Raw genomic sequence first — 27,943 nt, 5'->3', positions numbered from 1 at the left:
TTTAAACTCATAAATAAATTATTCATATTCTTTTCCCTATGATGCATAATACATTTATTTAACCCAAAAGCTATAACGACAACAACAAAAAAAATTGGCTTAATTATGGCAGACAAAGATGATCCTGCCCTGGGAACATTCATTGCACTGAGGGGGTGATACTGATGGTAGGAACACTGTCTTTAATTACTCTTGTACTAAAGACTTCCCCTAAGTACGCCACTTCTTCCTCATGAATGCCCATCTGAAAATACAAGCAGAGATAAGTTTTTGGACTTGGGTCTTCTTCCCTTTCCCTTTGCAGAAACTTCATCCCCAGTAAGGTAAGGGGCTGAAACCCAGTGGGGACCCCCAGCCATGTGAGCTTGGTGCACCAGGAGCCTGATGCTGCTCTTCTTCCTTCTCTGCCCACCAGCAGCACCATGGGAGGAGGCAGACTGTGGGCTGAGCTGTGCAGTGCTGGGAAGGCAGTGTGGGAGCAGCCACCGTGCTTGGTGCTGATGTGGGGACAGTTTTCCTGCCAGGAGAGGTGGGACAATGGGAATAAAGCTAGCTCTGCGAGTTCTGCTGCCTCCCCACCTTCTTGGACCTTAGCTGGGGGCCTGGAAGAAGGGATAACACCAGGAGGAGCATGCAGGATGCCTGCAGGGCTCAACCACGTCCCCAACCTCATGTAAGAGAAGCAAAGGAGAAAGTTCACCTTTAGCTCTGGTTCCCCACTACCCCAGGCAGGATGGACAGTAGTGGTCCTGGGCTTGTTACCACAAATAAGGCCAAGTCCCAGCCTCCAGCAGCACCTCACCTCCAGACTCATCCCTGCAGGGCTGCAGGAGCTGCTAGGGCAGGTCCATGCTGGGTTTAGGAGCTCAGGAGAGGCTGTGCTGGAGCTGTGACCCGATGCTGCATGTACATACATGCATGCAGCTGGGAAATGGGTGACCGCCAGCAGGGAGCTAAAAAGTCTGCCTGGAAAGAGAGTGCCCTCATCCACAGGGCAGAGAGGGGTGCCCACAGCGAGCCCAAAAAGCATATGACAGGAGTCACCGTGTCCCTCTGTGAGGCAGCTTTTCCCCTGGAGAGCTGAGCTCAGCGCGTGGTTAATGCTGGGCTCCCAGTGAGGGCCCTGCTCCTCTGGCTGCGTGCTGAGGAGTATTTCCGTGCCTGCTTCAGACCATGCTCCGGGAGCCCAGGGGAGGTTTGTGCATGACATCACCCTCCCCCTCCCGTAAATCAGGCACGGGGCCGCGCACAGCCATGACCCATTCATGACAGGGATAAAATCCAGATGTTCCAGCGCTACGTGCAGCTGGGTCATTTCCTTTTTTGGCTAAAAACGTGAGGCTCTTGAGGCTGAGTAAAAGAGGAGCCTGGGGGCCCTTTGTACAGAAACCTTTTGTGGTTAATCCCTGGAAACAGCGCTGCAGAAACAAGGGCTCGTGGTGCTGCTGCTGCAGGACAGGCTCAGCCAGAAACCTCCAGGGCCTGAGCTGCTCGTTCCTTGTTTGAGGCCAAACAGCAGCAAAACCAGAGCCTGGCACAGGTCACAAGCAGCAAAAGTCTTATGTGAAAAAGGGGAAAAAAAAAAAAAAAAAAAAAGCAACAAAACCATAGTGTTTGCAGGAGCTGATCCAGGAGTGTGCAGGCGCAGAGCCAGTGCTGTGGTCCTGCTGCAGCACCCGTGGGGTGCGGGGGCTGGCGAGCCTGCAGGAAGCCGTGGCAGCTGTTAGTAAACGTAAAGGAATCTGCGGAAAACAGTTTCAGATGTTAGGGGAACAACTGGCTCCCCAGCTGATAAAAGTGAGTAACAAGCACTCAGTGCTGTGGGGCAGGCTGCCAGGAGGAGCCTGCAGCCACATCCCCAGCAAAGCTCCCCTCAGCCCAGAGCGTGGGGCGCGGGATGGGGAAGCTGCTGAGTGCAGTGGGGTGCGAGGCAGTACCCAGAGCAGTGACAGGGCTGTGATCAGCCACAAAGCATTGCTGCTCTGGTCATGCAGACAGATAGCGGGCACAGGCAGACAGGCAGTCGCTGTAGGGAGAGGGAACTGCCATTCCTCTGCCCTCAGCCAGAGGGTCTGGTACAGCTGGTGGGGTTGGGTAAGAGGAGGTAGGAGTGTGGTGGGGGATCAGCCCCACCCCTATATGGGGACAGGAATGGGGACAGGGCTGAGCATGGAGCTGCAGTACTGCCCTGTGCCTGCTGCTTGAGAAACACACGGGAATGAGTGTCACTAAAACGGTTTATTATATAAAGCCTTAGGAAACATACAAGAGGTTGACATTCAGGACACTTCCTTCTAGAGACTGCTCCAAGTGCCTCAGAATAGCAAACACACAAACTCTGATTTGCCTGCATCAAAGCTTTCAAACGAGGGTTCAACCAGGATCTGAATACAGACTTAATAACACTTCAACATGCATAACTTTTTCTGTTCCTACTGAATCCTGGGCAGGGGGGAGAGTCTCTTCATCCCACAGCTGGTTACAAAATAACAGATAATCATGACAAAAGAATACAAAAGGAGGAAAAAAAAAAAACAAAAAAACGAATAAACATCACAAGAAGATGCCTTCAGAGAAGCATGGGTTAAGCAGGAAAGCAGGGCTGGGGGAAGTGCCCCATGCAGGGCAGAGCAGAGGGGATGCAGACTAGGCAGACAGCACAAGCTTCCCCCGCAGAGGAGCTCTGGGGGGGCAGGGCCAGCCAAGCCGCCGGGCAAGGCTGGCTCAAGCCCTCGTGTGAGCCTTGAGACACCTCGCTGTGAACAGTTAAGGACAGGCAGGGGCTTGGAGCAGTGCTCCAGCCCTGCGAGTGTCTGAGCTCTGCCGCAGAGCCACGTTGAGCAAAGGGTGCAGCACATAGGTGGCAGAGTGGCTACAGGAATCCCATGGTGGTGACACGTGCTCCGCTCCAGCCCGGTGTCCCCAAGCCTTCCTAATAGGGCAGAGAGTCCTGCATGCACAGGTTGTGCAGCGCTGGGTTGTAAAGCCATCCACTGTGCACGCCGCCAAGACCAGAGTGGGAGTTGCTGCCCTGCAGCACACAGAGCAGGGAAAAATGGAGAAGAATGAGCACCATGCCCAGGGGAGCAAATGCATGCTGCCAGCGTGCAGATCCAGCAGCCCTGCACTGAAGCTGCTGCTGCTGCTGCCCTTTGCTCAGCTCATGCCCAGTCAGACAAGAAGCAAAAGAATAGAGTAAATAATGGGGATCTTGAAGCTCCTTTTCAACTTTATTTAGCTTTGGCTCTGCACAGAGCCACAGTGTAGCATACTCTAGCCTTCAAGGAGGGGCACAGGAACCTCCTGAACACACCGTGGTTCGGGGTCAGCCCTTATCTCCTATGCTATGTGCCCTGCCTCTGCAATGCTGTCAGGGGTAACTGGCACAAAGACTCTGAAGAATAGAGAAAGCCCCTGCCCCACGGTGTCCTCCAAGGCTCATAGGTCGTTGCTGCAGTCACGGCACAGGATCTCATCATTGTCAGGGATAAAGCCTTTCCCGACCAGAGAGGTGTCACAGCGAGCACAGTTAAAGCAGTTATGGTGCCAGTGACGATCCTCAAAGGAGATATATTTACCACCACCGAAGCCTGTGGGAGGGACAGAGCACAGCATTAAAACCCTTGGGGAGCAATTTGGACAAGCTGTCTGCACAGCTAGAGGTCTTGGTTCATCTCCAAGCCATCGCCTGCCAGGAGGAAGCGCATTGTCCCTAGGGCCATCCAGCTCACCTGTGATGGGCTTTGTGCATGCACTGCACTTCTTGGCATAGAGGTTCCCAAAGCACTTGATGCAGTAGGGGTTGTCATCCTGGGAGGTGAACTGCTGGCCAGCCAGGGGGGTCATGCAGCCCGTGCAGACAAAACACTCCTTGTGCCATGGCTCGTCCCGGTAGGTAACTCCTCCCTTGGTCAGGGTCTGTGGGAAGAGAGAGCACACGTGTGACGTGGGGGCACTGCCACACCTCAGCAGCTATCAGCCAGGGTGCTGGCACCTGAACCATTCTCTGATGGGGTGTGGAGAGAGCTGGTACACAGTCTGCCCATTCCCGGCACTGCTAGAGCAGAGCAGCCGCTGACTGCAGCAGGGCTGGGTTGTGCAGGGGCGCCCTGTCCTCTGCTCTCAGCCAGCAGATCCCCCTACTTTGGGAACACGACCCCCCTGCACAGGACCATGGCTTGGCCTGCCATGGCAGACATACCTTTTTGCAGCGAGTGCAGCGAGGAGCAAACTTGCTCTCGTAACAGGGGACACAGTAATAATCCTTCTTGTCTGGGATGAAGGATCGTGACCCGATGGGCTGCTGGCAGCTGCTGCATATGAAGCAGTGCTCGTGCCAGGTTTGTCCATTGTACTCCAGCTTGCGGGACCCTGCAAGAAGAGCTGTGCTCAGAGAGGCAGTGGGGAGCACGTATGCTCACACAGGACACAGAGGCTGTGCAGGACAATGCAGGGTCCTGCCCACCATAACAGAGCAGTGTGGGAGAGTGGGGCCATGCAGGCAGCTGGGGGAGAGGCCCAGGAGCAGTAGCAGCCACGAGTGGGGGCTGTAGCAACATTCCCCTGGCACCAATACGGCCACGGCAGAGCAGCCTGTCGTAACCCATATCTGCAGAATACCAGAATGGCCAAGCAAAGGCACTCCTTTGCCTCAGGCTACCTCCACAGCCACTCACACGCCTTCAACCATTCCTTCCCCTTTTGTCAGCACATACCAGAAAATGCCCAGGAAACCCTTTGTTATCTCCTCCTCAGCTCACTTCCCCACAAGAAAAAGAAACAGACAGACAGTCAGGGCTGTGCTGATCACAGCCTGTAGTCCCACCAGACTGTGCCCAGCCCACACTGTGCAGTGAAAGAGCAGTGGGAGGGCAGAAATTCAGCTGTCGCTTGCTGCCCTGACATTGGACCCTGCAGCCCCATGCAATGGGACTGGAAGCAAACCACAGTGCCCGCCTGCTCCTACCTGGCATAACTGTCTTCTCACAGGCAATGCACTTGGAGGAGAACTCATTGCAGTAGCAGTCATTGCACAGCAGCTCCTCGTCCTGGCAGGTGAAGGGCTCGTCAGCCAGCGAGCGGTCACAGCGGAAGCAGCGGAAGCAGTGCTCGTGGTAGTGGCGATCCTCGTAGTACAGCTCCTGGGGAGGACAGTAGGATGAGATGGGGATGGGCACCTATGGACTACGCTGCCCAGCATGTTCCCATACTCACCCTGCAGTCGTGGCCAATCAGCTCCTTGCACTCATCACAGGTATTGGCGAAGTGAGCATCATAGCAGGGGATGCAGTATGGGCCATTGTCCATCTGGATGTACTTGCGCCCATACAAGGACTCCTTGCAGTTGTCGCAGTCGAAGCACTCGGTCATGGTGCCGGTCTGAGGGCCGCCTTCACCTGCTAAGAGAGCAGCAGAGTGCTCGCTCAGAGTTGCTTTGCACTGCCTGGGATGTGCCTGCAGTGCCCCATGTCCCTGGGACACAAGGACAGAACAGGGAACTGAGCTCCTGCACCGGAACACCCTCCCCAAATCGGCCTGCAGACAGCTGGGATGGATCTAACCACATGAGCACGCAGGCACCACTCAGAGAAATACAGATGTCTGCACACAGAGAGCTCTGCACTGTTTGGCTCCTTGCTGGGAAACAAAGGGTAAATGAGGATCAAAAAAAGAAAGAATTTTTTTCCACATGGGAAATTTTGACTTAGCACCCAGAGGAGGCCCACAAGCACTCTGTGCGTGTGTGCACCTACTGCTATACCAAAGCCACACACCAGCAAGGACAGCCACCATGAGGCTCCTTCAGGGACCCTCACTCAGCCCCCCAAGGGTAGGACCCCTGCGGATGGCCCCGGGCTGCTGCTGCCCAACTGAGCTGCAGCATTCAGAGCTGGAACAGCTCCAGGACTTTAAAGCAGCTGCTCAGCAGGGGAGCTGGAATTGGGCACCTCACGCTGCACCCGGCTGCAGCCGTATCTCACTAAACCTCCTTGCACGTGTTGCTCCATGCATATGTTGCTCCAGCTACAAATTCTTTTCAGGGAGCAAGTAGAGGGGAGGGAATGTACTTTACAAGCAAGAGAGGTGTTTGGGGTTTGCATGCAGATCTGACATCGCTCCTTGCCCTGTCTTCCTGCAGGCAGGCAGGGTACAGAACTCGGGTGCTTTCTTTGGAACATTAATTCCAGAATGAGAGTATCTTCCTGCTGTTTGGTTGAACCTGGTTATTCCTAAATATGGAATTCTCCGCTTGCAAATTCACACCCTTCTGTAATACCAGCTTGTTGTCAAGTGCAGACAAGCCCATGGAATTACATCTGAGCAGTCACGGCACAGCCACACAATGCAGCTCCCTCTGGGATCCCATTTGCTCCAAGAGGAGCCATGTAGCTCCATCCCCAACCCAGTGCCCTGTGGAGCCGGGAGCCCCCCACTTCATGCCTGCTGTCCTGAAGTTCCCCCCTGGGACAACAGCAATCCACTGGTGCAGGACAGGATCTGCTCCAGACAGCTCTGAGTCAGGCAGTGAGTTCCCCAGCGCTATTCTTGGTCAAGCTCCATGGCTCCCAGCTGTTGTGAAGCCTGGTATGTGCTGATAGCACTGCTGGGGAATAAATCCAGCGTTCCCACATGGCTACGTGACCAGCGGATGGGGAAAAAAGTCCCCATTCAGATGCTCATTACCCAGCTGCTGCCTGCCCCAGGGGACAGCTTCATCCCCACTGGCAGCTCAGGGCCACCACTCTGCCTCACAGCTCCCAGCCTGGCACTGGGATGGGGTTTTATTCAAAAGAGCCAGGTGGGTGCTTGTGCCAGTGCTCCCCTTGCTGCCACAGCTCCGTCCCCAAGCACCCTCCCTTTGTGGCGCCCACACATGAAGGCAGCAGCTCCCACAACACCCAGCGCTCCCCCCTGCCACCCTGCTTGCCTTTGACTTGCCTTCGCAGCTACCTGAGACCTTTCTCTCTGGTGAAGAAACAAAATGAAATTACCACTCTTATCCTCCGAGCCCTGCTAAAGAGAAGAACTTTCCAAGGTGTGTCTGTAATAAAAGGGCCTCTAATAAGCACTCCTGCCCTGGGAACCACGATACTGCCAGGGCTCGGAGCTACTGTGTTTGCTCAATGGGCTGTGCTATCTCTGTGGTCCTAAAACATGGGGTCAGAGAACATCAGGAAACATGAAGGAAGGAAAAAAAGCATGCTGGGAGAAGCCTTGGCTTCTGCTAGTGAGACACCCTGAGTCCCTGAGCGCTGCTGGCCCCAGCCTGGAGGCTATCCCTCCTTGTCCCCAGCCACAAAGCAAGTTACAGCACTTTGCCAAGGACAGTGAGGTGGGTGGCGCTGCTGCAGGAGTGCATGGAACAGGGAACAAAACCCATAGAAACCCTCTGAAAATGATACTCCAAGTTCTGCTCAAAAGCAGTGCCCAAACTGTACCATGCCAGCACGATACCCACCCTGCTCACATGGGGATTGCACTGTGCTGGAGTGCCAAAGCCCCCAGACTGGGAGAACTGGGTGCACTGGAAGCAAAGCGCTGCTTCCCTGGGGCACTTCTGCTTCGAGCAGATTCTCCCCAGTTGTGGTCTGTTTCTGTTGGTCCTAGCTGTGGGGTGTGGGGCTGGCAGAGCCAAGCATCACGTGGCTGAGGTTGCTGCGAGAGCACACAGGATCAGACCCTGTGCTGCCTTTCGCAGAGAATAAAACCCAGGCCCAGGAAGTTTACTCAGAGTTATTTGACTTAGATAAGCTGCAAGGAAGTGATCTGTTTGCTCTCTTTGTTCTGGTCGTGCATACAGTGTTGTGCAGCAGTGACAAATCCTGCACAACACCATGGCAAACTCCACATCCTCACCCACGGATGTGGCACCAAGGTCACGGCACAGAGAAAGGTGAGACAAAAGAAACACAGCGAAGAAATAGGACAAAAGTCCCCCACTCTTACTGTGATTGCAATGAAGATCTGGGAAATTGTTTCAATTTGTGAAGACAAGAAGTGGAGTTTTAAAATGCATTAAAAATCTGTCCTGGCTTCAGGACCCTTTAAATTGATGCTGAGACTTAAGGGCAATCATCATGCGTGCTAATCAGCATGTGCTGATACTGTGCAGTCTGCACCACCCTGTAAACACCAGTTGTGAGCTAGGCTGGTGTCAGCAACGCCTCCAGACACCAATCAAGGTGTTGCCCCAGCCTGATAGGATTCCAGCTGCAAAGAACGTTCACCCACTCATCCATCCCAGGACCAAGGCTGCCAGACCTGGGACACTCTTGCAGCTGTCTGAGGGCAGAAATAACAGCAGCTCTGCCTGCCAGCTGCCTACCCGATCCTTCTGCCTGACAGAGCTGTGCTCATAGAAGAACGGAAGCTCAGTTTCTCGCCTGTGCCCAAGAACAAACAGCTTTGGCAACAAGAACTCCCCTCGCAAACAATATTTAAAGTGTTCCGGGATGCAAACCTGATCAGTCTGGAACAGAGCTCAGAATAGCTGCACGTATGGGAAAGGTCAGCGGCTCACCAAGGACGCACAGCAGAGGCTGCTTTCTAATTAGAGAGTAGCAGGCACGTAACACCACGCCGGTGTCATTGTGCACAGCAACACCTCAGAGGGCTTAGCAACAGCCCCAGGAAATCATTACATTCATTTTAGTGTCTTGAACTATTATGCAAAGAATAGGTCCAGGGCGAGACTTTCTGCTGCATGCAATCACTTTAGTGTTTAATCACTATTGGAGGCAATTTGGGCTACCACGAGGTCTCACGCACACAGTGAACCTACAGTCCTGTGTAACTCCATATGCATTTGTTGCTTGTTGTCAGGTCACAACCAGCTGCTCCACCAGGCGACCCCAGAGCAATCCAACAAGGCTATTCCCAGGGAAACACTTAATCTTTCCAGGACACAGGAATAGAGTTGCCTTTATGTGTCGGGTTCCTGCCTCTCCTCGCCCTGCCTGCTGCCCTGGCGCTCGCACTTCACACCTACAGGCACGTGGTGGGCACAGTGCAGTGCTGTGGGATGGGCTCCCATGTAAGGATGAAACCGCCTGGCGAGGCAGCTTTGGAAGACAGTCCTCAGCATGCTTCGAGGTCAACAGAGGAGAATGCTCTTTGTTCCCCTTGGCTTTCGAGAACCATTATGGGTGCTGGAATCCGCGTGACATTGTTTCTGCCTCTCGTCCGACCCTAAAAGGGAAACCAGCTGCTCAATCAGGGGAGCAGCGCTGGCCCCTGCACGAGGCTGTGGATTGAAAGCCATCCCGTTCCCCTACACCACCTCTGGGAGCCACGTGGGGACAGCTCTTGTCCCTCTGCTCCCAAACTTGTGAGCTGCAGGCCCGGGACAGCAGTCCAGCATCTGTGCTGCTGCTGGATGCTGCCTCCAGGTGAGAGCTGGGGGAGCCAGGAGGGTGCCAGGCATTTTGCCAGCTGAATCCTGCCTCCACAGAGCCCCGCCTGCTCCGAGCACCCCTGAGTCACATCCTGCCCATGGCTGCACCTCCCAGCTCCATAGGCAGCCTGGAAGAGGCAGTGGGTATCTGGAGCACTGGGGTGTGAGCACAGCCCACCTGTACCCCACTGGGGTGCTGTGCCCTGGTTTGCAGGCATCCAAAAACCTGCAGCACCGTTGCTTCTCCAAGCACAGGGAGACCAACTGCTGGCCTGGAGCTCTGCAATGCATCCATCGAGATGGCTGTCACAGCTGTGAGGAAACACCCTGCACTGCACATGAGATCTGTGCCAGCAGAACTGAATTCTGCTCAGCACGGCAGGCAGCTTCTTGAAGCGTTCAGAGAAAGAAGCAGCAGAAATTGTTAAAGCATCTGCCAAGGAATAAGGGCAGCTGAGGCTGTGCACAATTTTAATACACTCTTTGAATGGTAAATTGAGGGTTTCCTAGTGCTCAGAAAAGACTTCAGAGTGCAAAACCAGAGCCCATCAGCTCCTCCCAGCAGCTCTTACACGACCAAGATAAGTACAGAGACTCAACTGTCCCACGTATGGTCTGATCTTACCCAGAGAACCTCACACACTGACAGAGAGAAAGCCCTACCCCTGGTGTGTGCAACAAGAGATGCCCCAACCAGCAGAAAGGAGGCATCCTCATCAGTTTATACATAGTGACACGGCACACTATGTATGCTGTTACTTATTTTCCACAACAGCATCACTCCATGGAGGAGGAGGAGAACAGACACAGCTTGAGGGAGCTCAGCCCCATCTCCGCAAGGCCAGGACTCTCCTTTTATGCCTTCTTGCATCAGAATCAGCAGTGCTGATTCTGGAAGCAAAATGCATGACCTAAGTACCCACTGAATTCTGCTAGACCAGATACACTTCAGAAGATCTGGAAAACAAATTATTTCCTAGTTGAGATTAATTTTATGAACTACTATAAGTAGCGAGCCAGATTTCCCAGGAAAGCCAACACACTTTGAGAGACTGCACGCACAATCTGCAGCCTGCACGTGGAAATAGCCTCACCCTTGATGTGCTTGCAGACTTTCCAGCAGACCTGGGCAGGCTGGCAGGAGTCCTCCGTGCCCCAGAAGCTGCTATGCCCACAGGGACACAGTGGGGCTGTCAGGACGTGTAGGGTTCTGAGGCACTCCAAGACACTGTTCTGGTTTCAGAGCACTACTGAGTTCATAGACCTTCATCCTCTGGTAATAAATTCCTCATTCTTCCTCTGAAGATAAGGAAACATAAAACTTTTTTCCAACATGAATGGAAAACCTGCTGCTACTAAGTCAGGCTCTCACAAAGCAGCATCCCCATACAAGGTAATGGCACAAAGTTCTGAGCCAGTGTTTGTACACACTGAGACATTTGTCCTTTACAGAAAGAACTTCTTTTTAATGAGGCCACTCTGCAAGGGAATCCAACTTTCCACACCACTGTGGAAAAGGAGGTGGGATGGCCCATCTGAGATTCAGCTTGTAATTGCTTGTGGTCAGGACACTGTTTCACATTTGTCTTTAAGCTACTTCTGTCCCTTTTCTATCTGAGCAGGTCCAGTGACCTCAGCTACAGGAGGAGGCATCTCCAGGGCTCAGCATGAAGGCCTTTGGAGGCATTTGGAGGCAGAGAAACATGAAATCTATTCGAGTGAGAAATTCAGGCTTCCCCTGGGTTCTTATCCTCACTGCCTCTCCCCACCTTCCAAAAGGGAAAGCATTGCTCAGGCAGACAAGGAAAAAGGCAACAGCCCACTCAGTTCTTGCTGCAGGCTTACTTTCTTTAGGGAAAGTGAATTCTGATTGGGTTGAAAAAAGAGGCTCATGTCCCCCCTATGCAACCAGAAAACGAAAAACTCTGCCCAGGGAGAAAGGAAACGATTTCAGAGTTAGGACTGCATCACTAAACATCTGTAAGGACTATTTCGGGTTCTGAACAAATCCTGCCTTGGGTGGAAGGCAGAGCTGCGAGGACCCACTTGGAACAAGCGCCCTGTGTCATTCTGCTGGCACAGAAACCCAGCATTTGTTCAAGAGATCAGCTGTTAATCCTACTTAAAATGTATACAAAGTAAGCAAATTCTGTGCATGCAACAGGAAGTCAGGAATTGAAACCACTTGGTCTGCTTGGACCCCCGTGATTCAAACCGACTACTTAACTCGAGGAGGAAGTCCAAAAGCAGAGCAGTTAGATGCAAACACATCAGAATCTTCTCCCCAGTGAAATGCAGTCTCGCTTACCAGATGGTCAGGAAACATGGGGCTTCAAAACGTGCCCGGTCTCTGAAGAGGTTTGGGAGAGGAGAGAGGTTGGCCCAAGCTCCCCACTGCAGGTACTTGACATTGTGCCACACCAACCGAGCCAGGGGAGCCCCCACTGGCAGCAGCAACTTGCAACAAGCACTGCTGCTGGAGCTGGTACTGGCTCCAGGGCAGCAGCTGCAGACATGGCCAGGGTGACCATAATAGGAAGAAAGACACTGGAGCCAAGTTTCAAGGAGCGTGACCGAGCACGGGAGCTTCGGCACGATCAGAGGAGTGGGGATACACTGCTCAAAGCAGTGACTGCTGGATGCTTAAAAAAAGCCTGAAAATGGAGTAAGAATCAAGTGTGCAACTGCTTTCTGAATGCCATTTGAAAGAAGGGTATCCTCCCACTCAGTTACCAAAAACACGCGTGCTGAGAGCACACACAGTCTTCAGACTTGCCGTGTGGCTCAGCCATAGCACTGCTCCTGGAATTGGCTTCCTCATCTCCCACTGAACTCCCAGCATGGGAACATTCACAATCCCTTCCTTAGGGAAGTCTTGGCCTCAACAGCATCAGCAGAAGTGCTATTAGGAAAGATGGGCCTGGCCATTCCCATTCAGAGAGCCTGCCAGTAGAAAATCCACACATTTCTTTAGTTTCCCTTTGTTTTCCTTTTTCAAGTAGAAAATTAGGTGAGAATAAGGAATATATTTATTGCAAAGGGCTGAATAAACCTTTCAGATGCACTGAGCAGACCATACGCTTACTGCTGTCCCATTGGCAACAAACAGTAATGCAAGAACACAAACAAACCCTAAAGATAGTCATCAAAACAAATTAACGGGCAGCAGCTGGCCTCCAGGCCCCAGGTTTCATACCAGGTCCAGGCAGGAGCTAATCTGGAAAGTTCCTGTTGCTTAGAGGTGGATTAATCTATCAGTAAGCCTCCTTTGCCCTTGTCGTTACAAAGTGATGGACAAGAAAAGGTGGTGGGGGATCGTAACTGGATGAGGGTTCAACTAGAAAGTCATAAAGAGAGTATATATAAATGCACATGAAACTGTAAACTGGTGTTTGTGGGCTTCATGTTACCTTGCTGTTGTAGCACATGCTTTTCTTGCTCCGTGCGCTGCAGCCCCATCCCAGCCCATCAGGATCACAGTGGGGTCAGTAGTCAGACAGTACCTCCTCCTGCGTGGAGGCAGCATTCTCCACCAAACAAATGTATATCAAATATACACCCACAAAAAGACCAACAGACCAACCAACCCCACATTCATGGCACAAGCTCAGCAGAACTCCGCAGCAGAGTGCAGGATGTCCTACATCTCCTAAGTGCAGAAACCCAGTGAGATCCATACAGTGCCCTGGCTGTGACAGGGACAAAATGGGAGTCCCAAGGACCGGGCACACTGGAGGATAATAATCTAACAGAGAACATTTAGTTTTGGACTGAACTGATTGATGCCCATGAAACCCAGCTGACTTGGTCCATGGCCATGTAGATGCCTAACTGCTTATCCAACTGTGCAGGATGAGGGCTCCGGCAGTAATGTTTCAAAATCCCTTTGCCCCAAGAAATAAAGGTCAAACCCAGTACACTACAACTCAAACATGAAAGCATGTCAGGAAATGACTAACTGCACACTGAGGCCAATTTACCTTCGTCTTAGATCTACCCACTACACAAGGATCTTGCAATACAAACAGACATCACAGCTTCCATGCAGAAAAAAACAATCAAGCTGCTCGAGGTGCTTGCTTTGGGGTCTGTGCATCTCAGTACAGACAGCACTGCAAAACAAAGGCATTCTGCTTTATTTCCCTAATGTTCTGTTACAATTCCAGCTCTGTACTGTAGTTTTTGTTTCCCCTAGCTGTTTTCTTACACTGAGGATGAAGCCACTCTTAGTTCCAAAGCGATGAATAATTTAAATTTCTTTTTACAAAGCGTTTTGTAGCCCCTGAATAAAAGATTATGTCTCTGTTTTGCACAGGAGCTTCAAGCCTGCCTCTAAGCATGCGTGCACATCGGCGCGTGGACAGGCTGCAAGGGACAGATGCAGCCACGTGCTTGCTTTGTGCATCTATGCTGAAAAGCAGTCCTGCACAGTCTGAGCCCAACCCTTATTAATCACCTTCACATGAGAGCCTGGCAGCTCTTTTGTTAAGGATCCACTCAACTTCACTTTTGGCGTTGATGTTTTTTTAATACACAAAGTAACTTTGATCTACAGGAGCAGGAAAAGACGTTCAGATCAGACACATCTTATTTAACACATGCCTATTGCTTCAAGGGCAAAGGAATTTTTTTTCTCCACCAAATTTGGTCAAAATATTCTCTTTTTGAGTCAATTCCTTGTCTCTCAAGCCTGGGCATTCATAGCTAGCTTCTTGCACATAACAGCAATGCTGAGGAAGGCGGATGGCACTGCATCTGCACACAAAACCAGCAGAGCAAAGCAAAAACCAAGGTGATAGGGGAGATACTGCACTGCCACTCGCATGCCACGCAACTGCCCTCTCACTGTCTGATCACCAGCCAGGGGCCTCTTTGCCTCTGCCCTCCCTTCTTGTGCGGTAAGCAGGACTGCAGGCTGTTGCATTTCTTACAGCTGCTGCGTCCCTCGCAAGCAAAGGCAATTACAGCTTTGTAACCCGTAGCATGTGAGCACTTCTAAATCTGGGGAAGGACTGAATCCTGGCAAAGGCAAATTGTCTCAGGTTACCGTCCCAAGAACTGCTCGCCTGTGGTCCGAAACACAACTAAGATCCTCTGTTGCCTGGGAGATGCTGCATGTGCCAGCTGCAGCCAGCCCGAAAAAGGCAGCGCTCCCAAGGACGGTGAGCCACACTCAGAAGGACATGGCATGGGAAGAGGGAGGCCTCCTGGAGCCACTTTCCTGCCAGCATAGACATGAAATAAGTCTTCTTCTGCAGCTAATGATCTCTGTGCTAGGTGATCTGGTCATCAATTGGTGTCCTTGGTAAAGCACTTCTCACTGAGATCTTTTAAAATTAATCTGAAGTACTGCACATTTTCAGCTGCAGAAGACGTGATTACTGCGTATTCTACATAAAACCTACATTAAACCATTGCAAGCACTGAAAATAAATTTGCAGGAAGCCACATGCTTTCGAGTTTCTGCCACACACTGAGATACAGAGACTGGTGGTACTTCTGAAAGGGAAAACTTGCCACGTCCAAAAGATGCAGAGGAAGCAGCTATTATAAATGGGCACAAGCGCTCACAAAATGAAGTGTAAATGCCTCTGCATCACTCACACACTAAACATGGAGTTCCCAGTGTGTGGAGGAACCCAACCCACAGCTGTGCCACAGCCCCAAGCCCTGCTGCTGGCAGGTGCCACCACAAAGCACATGTGCTGACTGCCCAGAAACTCCACAACAGCTGAAAAGCGCTCCTTTGCAGAGCAAAAACACACAGATAAGAAAGAGCAACACTAGCCAGCCCTTGGTCCAGGCCTGTGGCTCATTCACAGATCCTCATCCTCTCGCTTAAATTTGATATTTACAAGGAGACCCAAGTGAAACAGATTAAAAAAAAAAATAAGGGAAACATCCAAATTTGGACTCTCCAAAGCTTTTACGTGAGGACTTCCACACAAAGACCAAGAGCAGCTGATGTCTCAGCCCATGAATCAGAAGATGCAAAGCAACCTCCCATTTCTTTGCTGTGGAGGAGATGCTCCACACTCTTTCCCTGAAGGAAGCAACAGCAAGCTGCTCTCTGCCAAGAGTTGCAGAGCTCCCAGGGCTGTCTGCATGCTCCTGCACTCCAGCACTTCAGCCTTCACTGCAGCAAGAAAACACCAGCATCCAGCAACCCTCCCTATGCTCTCCTCATGGGTCAGACCAAAAACCCATCTACCCACAATGTGCCCCAAGCCAGCAGAACCAGGAACCCAAACCTCCGGGCTGTTGTTACCTTGCATCGTGGCAGTAAAGGACCTGTGCAGAGCCTGGGGATGCGCTGGGGCAGCTCCCACTGACTCACAGTGCAGGCACTCACAGCAGGTGCAGAGCAAGGGACTCTCTCCTGTAAGTCAGCACCGTGCTCGCAGAACGCTCGAGTGCTCTCCCAGGAACAAAAGCAGCCACATCATAAACCAGAGGGTGACATCAGCATGGGGATTGCATTTCCTGCAGGGGTTCAGATTTCATTACTTGTGACATGAAATTGGACTCTTACAATTCAAGTTACTCTATATTTTCATAAGGGGTGCAGGAATCCCTGACTCCAATTTGTTGGATATAAATTACTTCTCAATCTCCCGAAGACAGCAGCGCTCACTGATTTCCACTGGAAAGGGTCAGTGCAATTTGTACAACACTATCCACTTGGGGCCCAGCTGTTCAAAATCCCTGGACTGCTCTTTTCCCTTCTTATTCCAAGTTCTGTTCTGCATCTCCTTCTGAAATTAAAGCTCAGAGTTATCAAGGATCTGACAGCACATATTTCATCACTCCTGGGTTGAGTCATTGTTTCGGAGCATAAAGCATGATGCAGTGTGTGCTTATGGTCCAACACCTCTGCCAACATGAAGTGCATTTGTGATTTTCCACATACAGCTGCTCAGGCTCTCCAAAAGCAACACATCCAAGACTTCTATACAAGCCCAACGGGCCAGAATTAATCTTCCTGTGTATTACATGCTGTTTGCACAGGGTTGAGAAATACTAGAAATAAAAGTTCTCTTGGCTGAGTTACATGCAACACAGTGTACTTTCTGCTATTAATGACTTCAGTAAGTACCTCTGACACTTCACATAGTCCAGAAACCTCTTATTTAGGCATCACAGCAGTTTTCTTGGTAGGAAAGCATTCACCGAGTCAAAGGTAGCCACTGAAATGTCTTAAATTTTAATTGCTGTCTTTTCTATTTGAACAGTTTTATGTGCTTGGAAAAGAGGGAGGTATTAACTAACCCTCACCCAGGACACAAACTGAAGATTAGTTTGCTTGGAAGATGGTTTCGCTCCCTGACATCCCATCACAAACAACACAAATACATACGATGACCCAGTGCAAGACCATAAACACCAGAGTGCTCAGTTTCCATGGACCTGACATCCCATTCCTCTCACAGGATTCTTGCTTGGTCAGTTCCCCAGCAGCTGTCACCAGCAGAAGCACTACTTACCCTTACAACACCTGCAGGGCACGGAGCTATTTTATCTCCCTCCTGGGATTTGCACCTCAGAGGGTTTTGGCACACGGCAAGCTTGGCAGAGCTAAAAAAGGAACCAAGATCCACATTGCTGGCCAGCAATGGAACCAGAAAGCTTCCTTCTCCTCCTGAGACGCAGCAGCATGGAAAACGTGACGCCCACTCATGCATGCTACAGACCTATGTGCAAACAGAGCCCACAAGCTGCTCTCTTTGGGAGAAGCAGAGGAGAAAGAAAGGTTGAGGTGAGCAGAGCCAGCACTGTGCCTGAACCTGGGCTCCAAACCTTTCACCTGAGTGATGCGGCGTCTTTGTGAGCACCGCAGCAATGTGGCACACGGAGCTACACCCCAGTTCAGACTGTGCTAGGCTTTAAGAGCCATTAAAACCATTTCTTCCTTAACTGAGGGCAGTGGAATTTCAAGGTGAGGTCAAAAGCCCAACAAAAGCAGCTTGGGGCAGTGCCTGGGAGCTCCACTCTGACAATAGCGCTCAGAGAGAGCTCAGGGTCTCCTCCCCGTTGTTTATCCACCACCCTTGTATCCTAAGCGCTACATAGGAATCCTGCCATCAGCTGTGGACCTCAAAGAGGAATTTCTGTCCTTTCAGATAGACATTTACATTGTTATTTCCTTTCTTTTGCACATTAGGAGAGCTTAAAAAAAACCCCAAACCCGGACATTTCTCCCCTGTAGCACTGAGCTATTGATATACTGTTTTGGTAGGAAATGGCATGATCTGCAGCCACCATCTGAACAGCAAGGAGAAATTACCTAACCTCAAACATACTCACACGAGGGAAATCCTGTGGGCTTGGATCATTTGAGAAATAAGGTTGCTTTAGGACTACAGGAACAACACACGTCCAGAATGGGCTCTGCACTGCTAAGATACAGTTTGAAAAAAATCAACTGCCAGTTGTTTCTGCTATTTGCATTTTATATTAAGAAATCTCCCAAAGACTTCGGGAGCCAGAGCTCAGCCTGGAAAGGATTTTTATGGTTGAACTGCAAACGCACTGAAAGCAGGGATCTCAAATGGAAAGAGGCCATTACAGCAGACATCGCTCCCTGGCTCTGCCTGGAGCAGCCGGGATGATCTCTCCAGGTAACCAAATTACTGCTACTAAAACCCATGCCGATATCGAAAGAAATTTGGAGAAGATGCCAAGTCATCACTCTTCTTCCCATGTAACAAGATAAGAACCACATTAATTTAAGGGTTTCTAAGTAAGCACTTGAAATTCGAGTAAACAGATTTTAAATATCAAGACCCTATTTACATTCCAGTGTAATAATTAAATATTTAATATCTTGTGGCTCCAGCATTCTAGGTTTTTCTAAGCACTGAAATATTTTGTCATGTAAAAAACATCTGTAGCAGCTGGAAGACATCAATTTGGCTTACAAAGATTTGTTAGTTTAAATGCACATAAATAAAACCTTCATTTTATTTCCAAAAAGCTAACATTGCTTCGTCTGGCTTTATTAGGGTGCTCAGTGAATAATGCTTAATACTGACAGGGTGTATCAGATCCTACAGTGGCACAAATGCACACAGCTATCTGTTAACTAAAACAAGTCTTGATTTAGTTAGAGCTGGTCTGTATTGACTCACCGAAATCACGCAAAGCAATAGGAAAACCAGCTTGCTAATAATTGAATCCCTACTTGTATTCTTCCTCCTAGGCTCCCAAGTTCCCAGCGCTGCAATCTATCTTAAGAAAACATTGACAAGATGAAATTTCTCTTCTGAGCTGGGATTCAGATACCCGTGGTACAGAACACCAGTGTCTGTGCGTGCCTTTTCTCCCTAAGAAGCTCCTGCCTAATCTTAGTCCAGCGTTTTAAAAATAAATCAAGTAAACAAGGGGCACTGCTGAGATCATAAAAGGAAGTTGAATTTGGCTTCGTATGCACAGGGATCACCTTTCTGGGCAACAGTTTGCAAAGGGTTATTAATTAGCTACTCATTTTACTTCTGCTGGAAGATGCTGAGGCTTTAGTGAGGTTTCTGCAGAGCACGCAGCAGCATTCAGCGTTTGCTCAGCTAATAGTTAAATCTCTGCAGCTCTCTGATGACTTGAAGATTATGGGTGTAGGAAAAGGGAATGCTCAGCAAGGGGAACTTTCAGCAGCCACCACCAAGCTGTGGTTAAAACAGACACCAATGACTCCATTCAGCTCCCAAACCTCAGACAGTTTCCATTTTCTCAATAACAAAGCATTTTTGTGGGGTGAGGTAACAGGCCTCCATCTGCCAGGTCTAACTCTGCTACGATTCCTTCCGAGCGTGGCTGAGTGAGGCCCCGGGGCCAGCAAGCACAAGGCTGGTGTCCCACACACCCGGGGACAAAAGGACAGACGTGGGGAAGAGCATCCTGGGACTGTCCCACTGGTTCTGCTGGGAGACGGTGGCAAAAAAAGAGCCTCAGATGGGCTGCAAGCAGAGCACAGCTGGAAGGCTCCAGGGGCTGAGGAAGGAGAAAGACTTTTCAGTGAGGCTGGGCTGGAGCAGAAGGCAGACGGATGCTGGGGGCTCAGTGGTCAGCCATCCATCACACGCAGTCAGACACACAGAGCACAGGGGCTTGGAAGCAACATGGGTCTCCGAGTACACATTACAAGACACAGCACACACAGGGATGTAGCCTCCCCACAGTAAAATGTTTAAGGGACCACTGCTCAGGCAGGGCTGTTCATTCCACACCGAACTGCTGAGCTGAGCCTCAGAGCAGCGGGCAGGAAGGATTTTGGTTCTGCTCTTGCTTTGTTTCTGCATTTGGCAGCTTGTATATATCCCAGCATCTCAGTTCCAGGAACACCAAGCACCTTTCATTTCACATCAGCTCAGCTCCTCTTATGAGCAGACACTTCATGCAGTCCCACGAAGCCTCCCATCAGGACCTCCGTGCCCAATTCTTTCCCATCTCTTGAAGCTTGGCCATCCACCCCGCCTAAGGATGGAGAACACACAGCTCCAGGCTCCCTTGTACAAAGGTAAAACCCTCAGAACGGCATGGCAGTGAGCATGGCTGAGCTTGGAGGGAAAGGTGGCTCCACAGCATGCACCATCAGGAAAGGAACTTTATGGAGTATGTGAATCTTCTCATCTTCTGTCATGTTTCTTCTTTTTTTTTTTTCCCCTCTGTCCCTGCATACAGAAGTCTTTAAAAAGCAATGCAGGCAATTGTGCCAGACACAGCAGCAGCTGGTGCAAATGGACGAGCAGCAACTTGGGCAGGTCAGAACATCCTGAACCCAGCTTAGCTCCAACTTGTGTAAATAGCACTGCCAAGGGCTCTTATTCACCCCACTCGGAGCCTTCATTCTGCCTGTGCGACAGATGGCAGCTGAGCACAAGTTTTAAGAATGACAATTCAGAGGGATTAGGAAATATTTACAGAAAATCCATCCTGATTGCATTACTTGAGTCTGGTGCGTCGGGTTTTACATTTACAAGGACAACAACAAAGTTTCCCAAGCTGAAACTGCCCCAAAGCCATTTTGTGTGAATTTAATTGAAATACACAACCTCCACATCTATGACTTTACTGCAATACAAAGAATCAATGAGGACAGAAATAACCAACAGACCTGTAGAAACACACGGAGCAGCTCCAACTTCTCTCTCAACTCACCTGCAACCCAAATTGAGCAACGTGCTAATTAGAGAAACTTCACTCCCAGAAATGCCAATTTGCTAAACCTTAACCCTTATTTCTGCAGGTCAGACAGCCTCCATTTCATGCACTGATGCAAACCAAGGAGAAGCTTCTTAATGTCAGAAGATACAAAACATACTTCCAGTTCTGCTGCTACTTTCCTGACTGGTCTTAGCACCTATATGTCCAAGTCTTCCCACCATCTAAAGCAAAGGCAGTTCTTCAGTTGGTTTGGTGAGGGCCTTTGCATTGCTGCAGCTGTTTGTTCTGAAGTTTTGAAAACGTTAACAGTGATCTCACTGCTGCCTGGTTTAATACCAGGTACCCAGCTGGATATCTGGAGAACTCAACGAGCAAGCAGCTCGCTGGCCTTTCCCAGCCATGACAAGGCATTTCCCAAGTCTTCTTCTGAAGAATGCTGCTGTCACATCCCAAAAATCCACACTGCTAATACTAGCCTGAGTACAAGGTCAGCCAAAGAGGACTTCCATCAGAGATGGGCTCTGCTGGAGAAGGCTCCCTGGAGACGGTAAGAATAGCACACTTGATCCCAAATGGCAACAGTACGCAGTGCACATTTCCAGCAAATGCAGGGATGGGGCAGAGGACTGTGCAAACTGACCGAAGGCCACCCTGCTTTCTGCCATCTGCTCGCTAGATGCAGGAGCCCCAGCCGAGGCCTTTGGGAAAGGTCAGCAGAGGCTTAAAGGCTCTCAAGATATTGCTTTTGTTCTCACTGTTAGCTTCTCAATTCCTTTGTTAAAAGATACGGATCTCTCTGTAAGGCAGCTATTTGGAGCCAAGAGTTTAGATATTATTGCAAAACATATGCTTAAAAGAGACTGGAAATGATGTTGGCAGTGTTACAGAGGGGAGCAAAGCACAGCTTTGGGTCAAAACAAAAAAAAATAAATCTAAGCTAGTAAGCAATTCCCATGTGATGGCTTAGAAGAGCCAGCAAAAGCTTCTTCTAGAAAGAAAACAATACTGTGAGAACGAAGCTAACAAGAGCTGGCTCTTGGAAAAATAAAAAGGCCAGTAATAAGCCAGAGTATTGCCAACAGCATATATCCAAGAGAATCTTTCTGGGAAACCAGCTCAAGTCATTGCATTGGAGAGCCCTGGGGGACTGGGGACCTCGAGGCTAAATGCTGGCAAATTGCTTCATCAGTTAAGGTTGGTTCCAGTGTTTTCTACTGCGTAAGAATAATTTGTTTTAGCCTACAGGTCCCTACAGAGCAACGGGTGAATTCAGGCTGCTTCCTCTGGGAAGGGAAACGAGGCGCTCAGCAAAGCCCTGCCCACATGGGACGTTTTTAGGAGGTTTCCCACCATCACCAGCATCCCTTCAAGCCCATCTTGTCAGCTTTGCTCTGTAATTACCCCTCATGCCCTTATGGGCCACTTACCTGCTGGGAAACCCCCCAGCTGCTTCTGCCAGCTCTCTACCAGCAAGAGTTGCCACAAAAATACAATTGCTGTGCTTCCATGAAAGCATTTTCTGGAGACTCATTCACCCCAAATGGATGTAGTCAGAGCAATTATTCTGATACAGCTTGTTTTCCAGAGGAACGAAGAGGAGACCTTGCTCTGTCTATCTCTGAGAGAGATTAGCTAATCCATCAGGAAAGAGACATACTGATGCAGAGAGATAACGGCAAGGCTTTTGTCTGAGGTCTTCTCTTTCATTTCCAGTCCACTTACTCATAGTCACAGAGGTATGCAGAGTACAGGAGACAACAAATGGGATCTCTAAATGTCCTTCTGCACCAGCAGAGAAAAATCCTGTACTGGCAGGGGGTGGCAAGGCACTACTTAACGACCTTCCTCCTCCTCCTCCAACCCCTCCTCTGATTCATGTTGCCATCTTCCTTCCAATTGACCTAAATAACATGTTCAGGCAGCACTGGAAGTATTTCCGCCTCATACTTCAATAGCAGCAAGATCTTCACATCTGGAAAGGGTATAGCTCAGAAAAGTCACACCACAGGTGGCTTAAGAGTGCCTTTCCCAAGAAAGGAAGAGAATCATCTTTGTCTTGTCTCACTGCACCAGTAAAGCTTCCTGGCTGCAGGAGAACAGAAGTTGCCCAGGAGCACAGAAAACAATTGTGCTGCATGTGCCCAAGCCCCAACTAATCTGAACAATGTGGGCAGAGTATTCAATTACCTCATTTCCAGGTGTGCTGTCAGCCTGAGCCACGACTGGCTTGGGATGAAAGAGGAAAAGCTGCTCCTAGATCTGGACTTGTCTGCATCATTTATGGTAATTATTGCCCAGCAGCCTGTAATCTTTTCATGTCATATCGCACGCTCAGCCCTTGGTCTCTCTACAAACTTCTGATCCCAGAAGAGGCTGAAGACCAGAGTGCAGGAGCCACCAGAGCAGCAGGCACACCGTCCCCAGCCACAGAAAGGAAAGCAAAGCAAGCTGCACTACAAGGACTTGGGCAGTTCAGTCAGCTTCAGACACAAAGCGATTACGTGTGCCAGCAACATCCAAGCACTTGAAGCAGATGCGTGTCCAAACACTTATTCTACCTGTCCAGCTATTCACTTCAACTCTTGTAAAAGAACATAGCATTCCATGGGAATCATAGGAATACAGGGAGAATCCAACCCCTACCACTACATGGTTGTTTCACGCTGAGTTTTTCTGACCCTCTCCAAAACTCTTTCTTTCTTTACCACAAGTTCAAGTATTTGTGATAGCCCTGTAGATCTCCCACCTCTTTGCAGCACCCCAGACTTCTGATCAACAGGCTGTCTTGCAGCAATGGCTTTCACAGGCTGTGCACTGAGTAAATGAAAAAGTAAAAAGTCCATTGACAATGCATTTCTTGTCAACAAGGAAACGTATTGTTGGAGGATACAGGAAAGGGCTCCAGAGCTGCCACACGGATCCTGGGAGATCAATTTCTTCTTCAAAGTTCTCCTATACAGGAGAAAGGAAGTATACTTGATCCGCACCACTTCACTGTCAGGTAAATTGAGCTTCAAAAACTAAAGGAGAAAAAAAAGCAAGCAAAACCCACACATCTTTGTGCTGCAGCTTGACTGTTTAGTCCATAACAGCTAGACTGTATCTGTTATCTCTACATTTTTTTATTAGCTTGTGTTTACTTTGGCTGCACATCCAAGCAGTCATTTAACCAGGGTGAGAGAGGAAAATCTTGGACTCTTAACAATGGCCAAGCAGTTTAATCTGCCACTGGGGACAATGACTTGCCTCCTATTGGTGTTTAGTACTGGCAGGGTCAAGTGTAACATGTGGTGAAGGAAGCACTAGGGAAGCAGATCTGCAGCCATTCCATCAACACTGAGCATTTCCTTGAGCTATTCAGAGGTCCCTTTCCTCCTTGTGAGCAGAGAATGGCTCCAGCTGTCCAGTCACCTGCACTGGCTTCTCTGCTCACAGGATTTATGAGCTTAGGGGCTCCTAACAGCTCAGGTTGGATGCAGCACATTCCTCTGGCTTACAGCTTAGATGCTCGGAACTCAGTTAGAAAGCAGTTAAGGTTATGTCCTTGGATGGTGCTGGAAGCTGATTTATGCTCCTGAACTTGAGTGGCACTGGGCAGGCTGGGCATAAACATCACCCAGCTTTTGTCCAGCAATGAGCCTAATCAGAAGTGGCTGATTTAAGGATTGTTTTTTTTTATTAGAAAATGTCAAAATAATTTATATAAAGTAAGTCTCAAACTTGCAAGCCTGTTACCATATGCAGTGATCCAGTCAGAGCCAAATCACAAAGTCAAAGGGATGCTACACTAAGAGCAAGAACATGAATTTAGGATCCTTATTGCATTGCTACTTAGATTCCACGCTAAACTATTTCCAAATAACTCTCAATTAGGAATTTTAAGACTATTAACTTACTCCTAATGTCCTTGTCCTGTTTCATCCCAGAGTAATACTATCCCTTCAGCGTGTTCCTATTGACTAAGGGCAGAATCATTTGTTAGAACTGTCCTCCGTTTAGCAAACACCAACAGACACCAAGTGACTCACGCAGCAGAGGCAATTCTGCAAGGATGAAATACAGGAAGGTGGAAGCCATGTGGCATTCTTCAGTTTCCCTTCTTTTTGCAATCAGACCCTTGGAATTTTCTTCGACAGGAAAACTGACACTCCCCCTTCCCTATAAACTGCTGACAATTGTATTTTACACCTGGCAAAGCCAGAGCAAAACGGAAGGAAAAGAAGAAACAAAGAACAAGGACTTTTCTCAGCAACTACATCTCCCTAGAATGGAGACGTTTTGCTTTCTGACTGCTGCTGAATACACGTTACTTATTAATGGATAAAGTCCAGTAACTACCCATTAGTCATTACAATAAATGACACCTTCTTCTCTACTGAGCACCTACAGCACAGGGTGCACTGCTGAGCCACCGAACCTAGCATCCCCACCAGAACATGCAAATCTGTGCAGCTGAACCCCTTCACTTGCAAACTCCCAGCCCTTGCCCCTGAACATCCCAGGCTTCAGAAGCAAGCCTAAGCTCTCAGTAGTAACCTGAAGATTAAATAATACTGATAAAGTTTTTCTGCCCTCTGACAATTGGTCTTTTCCTAGCTGCAGCTGGTAGCTATCGTTAAAGCCGCTCTTTCTTTTCTCATCCATTTACATTTGTTCTGATGGCTCCAACAGACAAAATGTTGCTGTCTCTCAGTTTTTCTGGCCAGGGTCTCAAAATTGCAGCTGTATCAGCAGAAACAGTCAAACCCCTATAAGGAATGAGGAGTCATGAGCTGCACTCCAGAGGGGAAAGCTGAGCAGAAGTGGCAGTGCCAGAGCAAGCTGGTGCTCTGCAGTGGGCACAGGCAGCAGCTGTCAACCAGGGATACCAAACAGCAGGGGAGAAATGACTTCCTTATATGAGCAATTACCAGAAATTATGAAGCTGTTTGTCCAGTAAAAAAGCTTGGCTTCCATTCAGACCAAGCAGCCAGTCAGTCCCCAGTTTTCTGTAAATATATATATTTGTCTATGGAAACTTTCTGACATGAAAGGTGAGGCAGAGGAAAAAAGGTTTATACTCATGTCTCTCCTGAGGCTACTGATGCAATTAGGGTTCTTCAAGCATGACCTCATGCAAGCTAAGCACAGCGAAAATCCCGCAGACACGAGCAAGAACCCCAGCAGGCCACTGTGAAAACCTTGCGTGTCACTGCTGTGATTACCATAAAAGTCCCTTTCCTGGGAGAGGGGGAACAGGAATCGTTTGAGCACTAAGAATAACCAATTTGTTCCATTTTCCTGCTAGTACTGCAGAAAACAGCAGGTCATGTAACAGCATCAGCCAGGCTACAACTGGGAACACAGCAGAAAGCATCTTGCCTCATAGCACAAGCAATAAAGCGAGTCCTGGCTGTGAACTATACCAAGTGCTTCCAAAAGTGGTGCACTGGGAATTCCAGTAACCTGCCCACAGAGGAGTTCTTCCTGAGCCTGACATTTAAAGGTTCATTGCTGTCTCGAAGCTGCCAGGTCCAAAATGTGTACAATCATTGAGCTTCTTAACCCTCAGAAACCTACTGTCCAGTGACCACTGCCTACAGCCACATGAGGCTCATGTTCTACAGGAAAAAAAACACGTGTGAAGAGAGCAACTGCCTTCCTTCCCCATGGGGACCTTGGAGCTCTGAGCCCCCAGCTGAAGCCATGTCCTCAGTCAGCGTGGCTGCTTCAGAGCCTGTTCTCAAACCAAACGCAGCATAAACAGGAAGCTGAGCTGACAGCAGACGTGCTACAGATGGCTGCAAATCCTGCACAGGGAACGGCAGTGACCTCCCACCCTCCTGCAGACCCAGCAACCAGCCTGGCCTTCAGCACACAAGCTCTGCAGATGCTATTCTGAAGGAAGGGGAGATGCCCAGGTTTTCCACCAAGGGACATCCAACATGGAGCAACAGTGGTGCCCCAGCAGCTGGGACTGTGGAACTGTTCCCAGAGCATCCTGCTGGGGAACTGGAGATATTTCCAAGCACCACCCTGCCTTCAGTTGTGGCAGGGCTGTGTCACCAGCCTTAGAAGTATACCAAATTACAGTCCTAGCTAGTAAGAACAAAACCAGAGCTCTCAACTCTGAGCTATTAAAACTTCTAAGGAAGAAGAGAGCAAAAGAAGGAGGAAACCACGTGGTTTCCATCCCAGGAAAAGAATGGCACAAAAATAAGATGGGAGAAATGTCAGACTTCCCTTTCTCTGCCATCCTGCTGATGGCGCATCAGGAAGTTAAACCACATTTTGACAAAGCAAATTAGGGAAATAAATTAGGCAGTTTTCAACACCTTTGTGAACACCAGGAAAATATTATTTGTTTCAAAGGCAGCTTTTTAAAAACTAGATGCTCCTGCAGAAATACACAAGAAAAGGCTTCTCAAAAGTGAACAGAAGATTTGACGCTCACATATTTATAGCAGCTGGAAGAGGTTTCTAAATAGGTTCCTAAAGCCACCCTGGACAGGGTATTACCTGTGCTCCTATGGTAGGCATTCTGATGGGGAAGCATTTATGATTTTCAAAACAGGGAAACAATGAATGTATGAAACTCCAATTAAGCAGAGAGACACCAGCACCAAAGCCTGCACTATGAAGATGAGAAACCACCACCAGGTGCCATCTCCTTCAGCTAACGCGCTCCATCCAGGTTAACTGTAAGCTAAACCAATATTCCCATGAATTCTCATAACAGAGAGAAATTCATTAACATAACCGCAAGTACAAGATACACACAAAGCTGGAAACCAAACCCGAAAACCTTACCTGTAAGGAAACATAACAACGCGAAACCAAACCGTGCTCAGGGAAGGGAAGGCGTTTTGCAACGACACGGAGCCGTCTCACAAAGCAGAGAGGTGCCAGCTGTGACTGCTGGAGGCTCCGTTTAACAGAAGAAAGCGGAGCTTTACCCCGAACCAGTCCCGGGACTCCCCGCACACAGAACATTCCTCTATACCGAGTCTGAGCGTTCGCTTTTGCTTTGCTTCAGAGTTTATTAGCCGGGTAAAGTTTCAGCGCTTTCTTAACGAAACGCAGCTTAAGCATCTCTACAGCCTGGCAAAGGGACGCGGCGGAAAGACTTCATTTGTGCTTTCAGAGAACAAAACCCCCCGAGTTGATCCGAGGGGGCTCCCGTTGGGGCGATGCAAACCCCGCACAGATGCTCGCCCCCCCACCGCCGTGCCGGGGGCTGACGGCCCGAAGCGGGCGGCTCCCCCCGGGCTCCCACCGCCCCCCAGACCTACCTGCTCGCCGTCCCGCTGCTCGCCCCGGCGCCGGGCTGCGCTGGGCACGGCTCTGCTCTGCTCCTCAGCGCTGAGCGCGGCCCCGCCCGGCCCGGGGCGGAGCGCGGCCGAGGGGCGGTGG

At 49.6% G+C, this 27,943-nt stretch overlaps 2 protein-coding genes across 12 annotated transcripts; both read right to left on the bottom strand.

The window, feature by feature from the left end:
- Positions 1-27: 27 nt before the first annotated feature.
- Positions 28-2,807, bottom strand: LOC124417375. Its single transcript, XM_046903711.1, has one exon. It carries the CDS (start codon positions 1,313-1,315, stop codon positions 140-142), a length of 1,176 nt encoding a protein of 391 aa, XP_046759667.1. The 5' UTR covers positions 1,316-2,807; the 3' UTR covers positions 28-139.
- On the bottom strand, positions 2,220-27,881 carry FHL3 (four and a half LIM domains 3). 11 transcript variants are annotated; one of them, XM_040651759.2, is made up of 7 exons: positions 27,823-27,881; positions 15,663-15,877; positions 5,215-5,399; positions 4,967-5,141; positions 4,202-4,371; positions 3,732-3,918; positions 2,220-3,590 (listed from the first exon to the last, which is right to left on the bottom strand). In XM_040651759.2, exons 2-7 carry the CDS (start codon positions 15,667-15,669, stop codon positions 3,439-3,441), a joined length of 876 nt encoding a protein of 291 aa, XP_040507693.1. In that variant the 5' UTR covers positions 15,670-15,877; positions 27,823-27,881; the 3' UTR covers positions 2,220-3,438. The 11 variants fall into 11 exon arrangements, with proteins under 11 accessions (XP_040507693.1, XP_046759668.1, XP_046759671.1 ...); XM_046903712.1 differs by having other exon boundaries at positions 5,215-5,396; XM_046903715.1 differs by lacking the exons at positions 15,663-15,877; positions 27,823-27,881 and adding exons at positions 21,979-22,523; positions 23,442-25,391.
- Positions 27,882-27,943: the final 62 nt, after the last annotated feature.

This window comes from Gallus gallus, chromosome 23, assembly GCF_016699485.2.
Source record: "Gallus gallus isolate bGalGal1 chromosome 23, bGalGal1.mat.broiler.GRCg7b, whole genome shotgun sequence".
Classification (NCBI taxonomy): domain Eukaryota; kingdom Metazoa; phylum Chordata; class Aves; order Galliformes; family Phasianidae; genus Gallus; species Gallus gallus.
The sequence above is the reverse complement of the archived record's forward strand: the minus strand, read 5'-3'. Positions and strand labels throughout refer to the sequence as shown.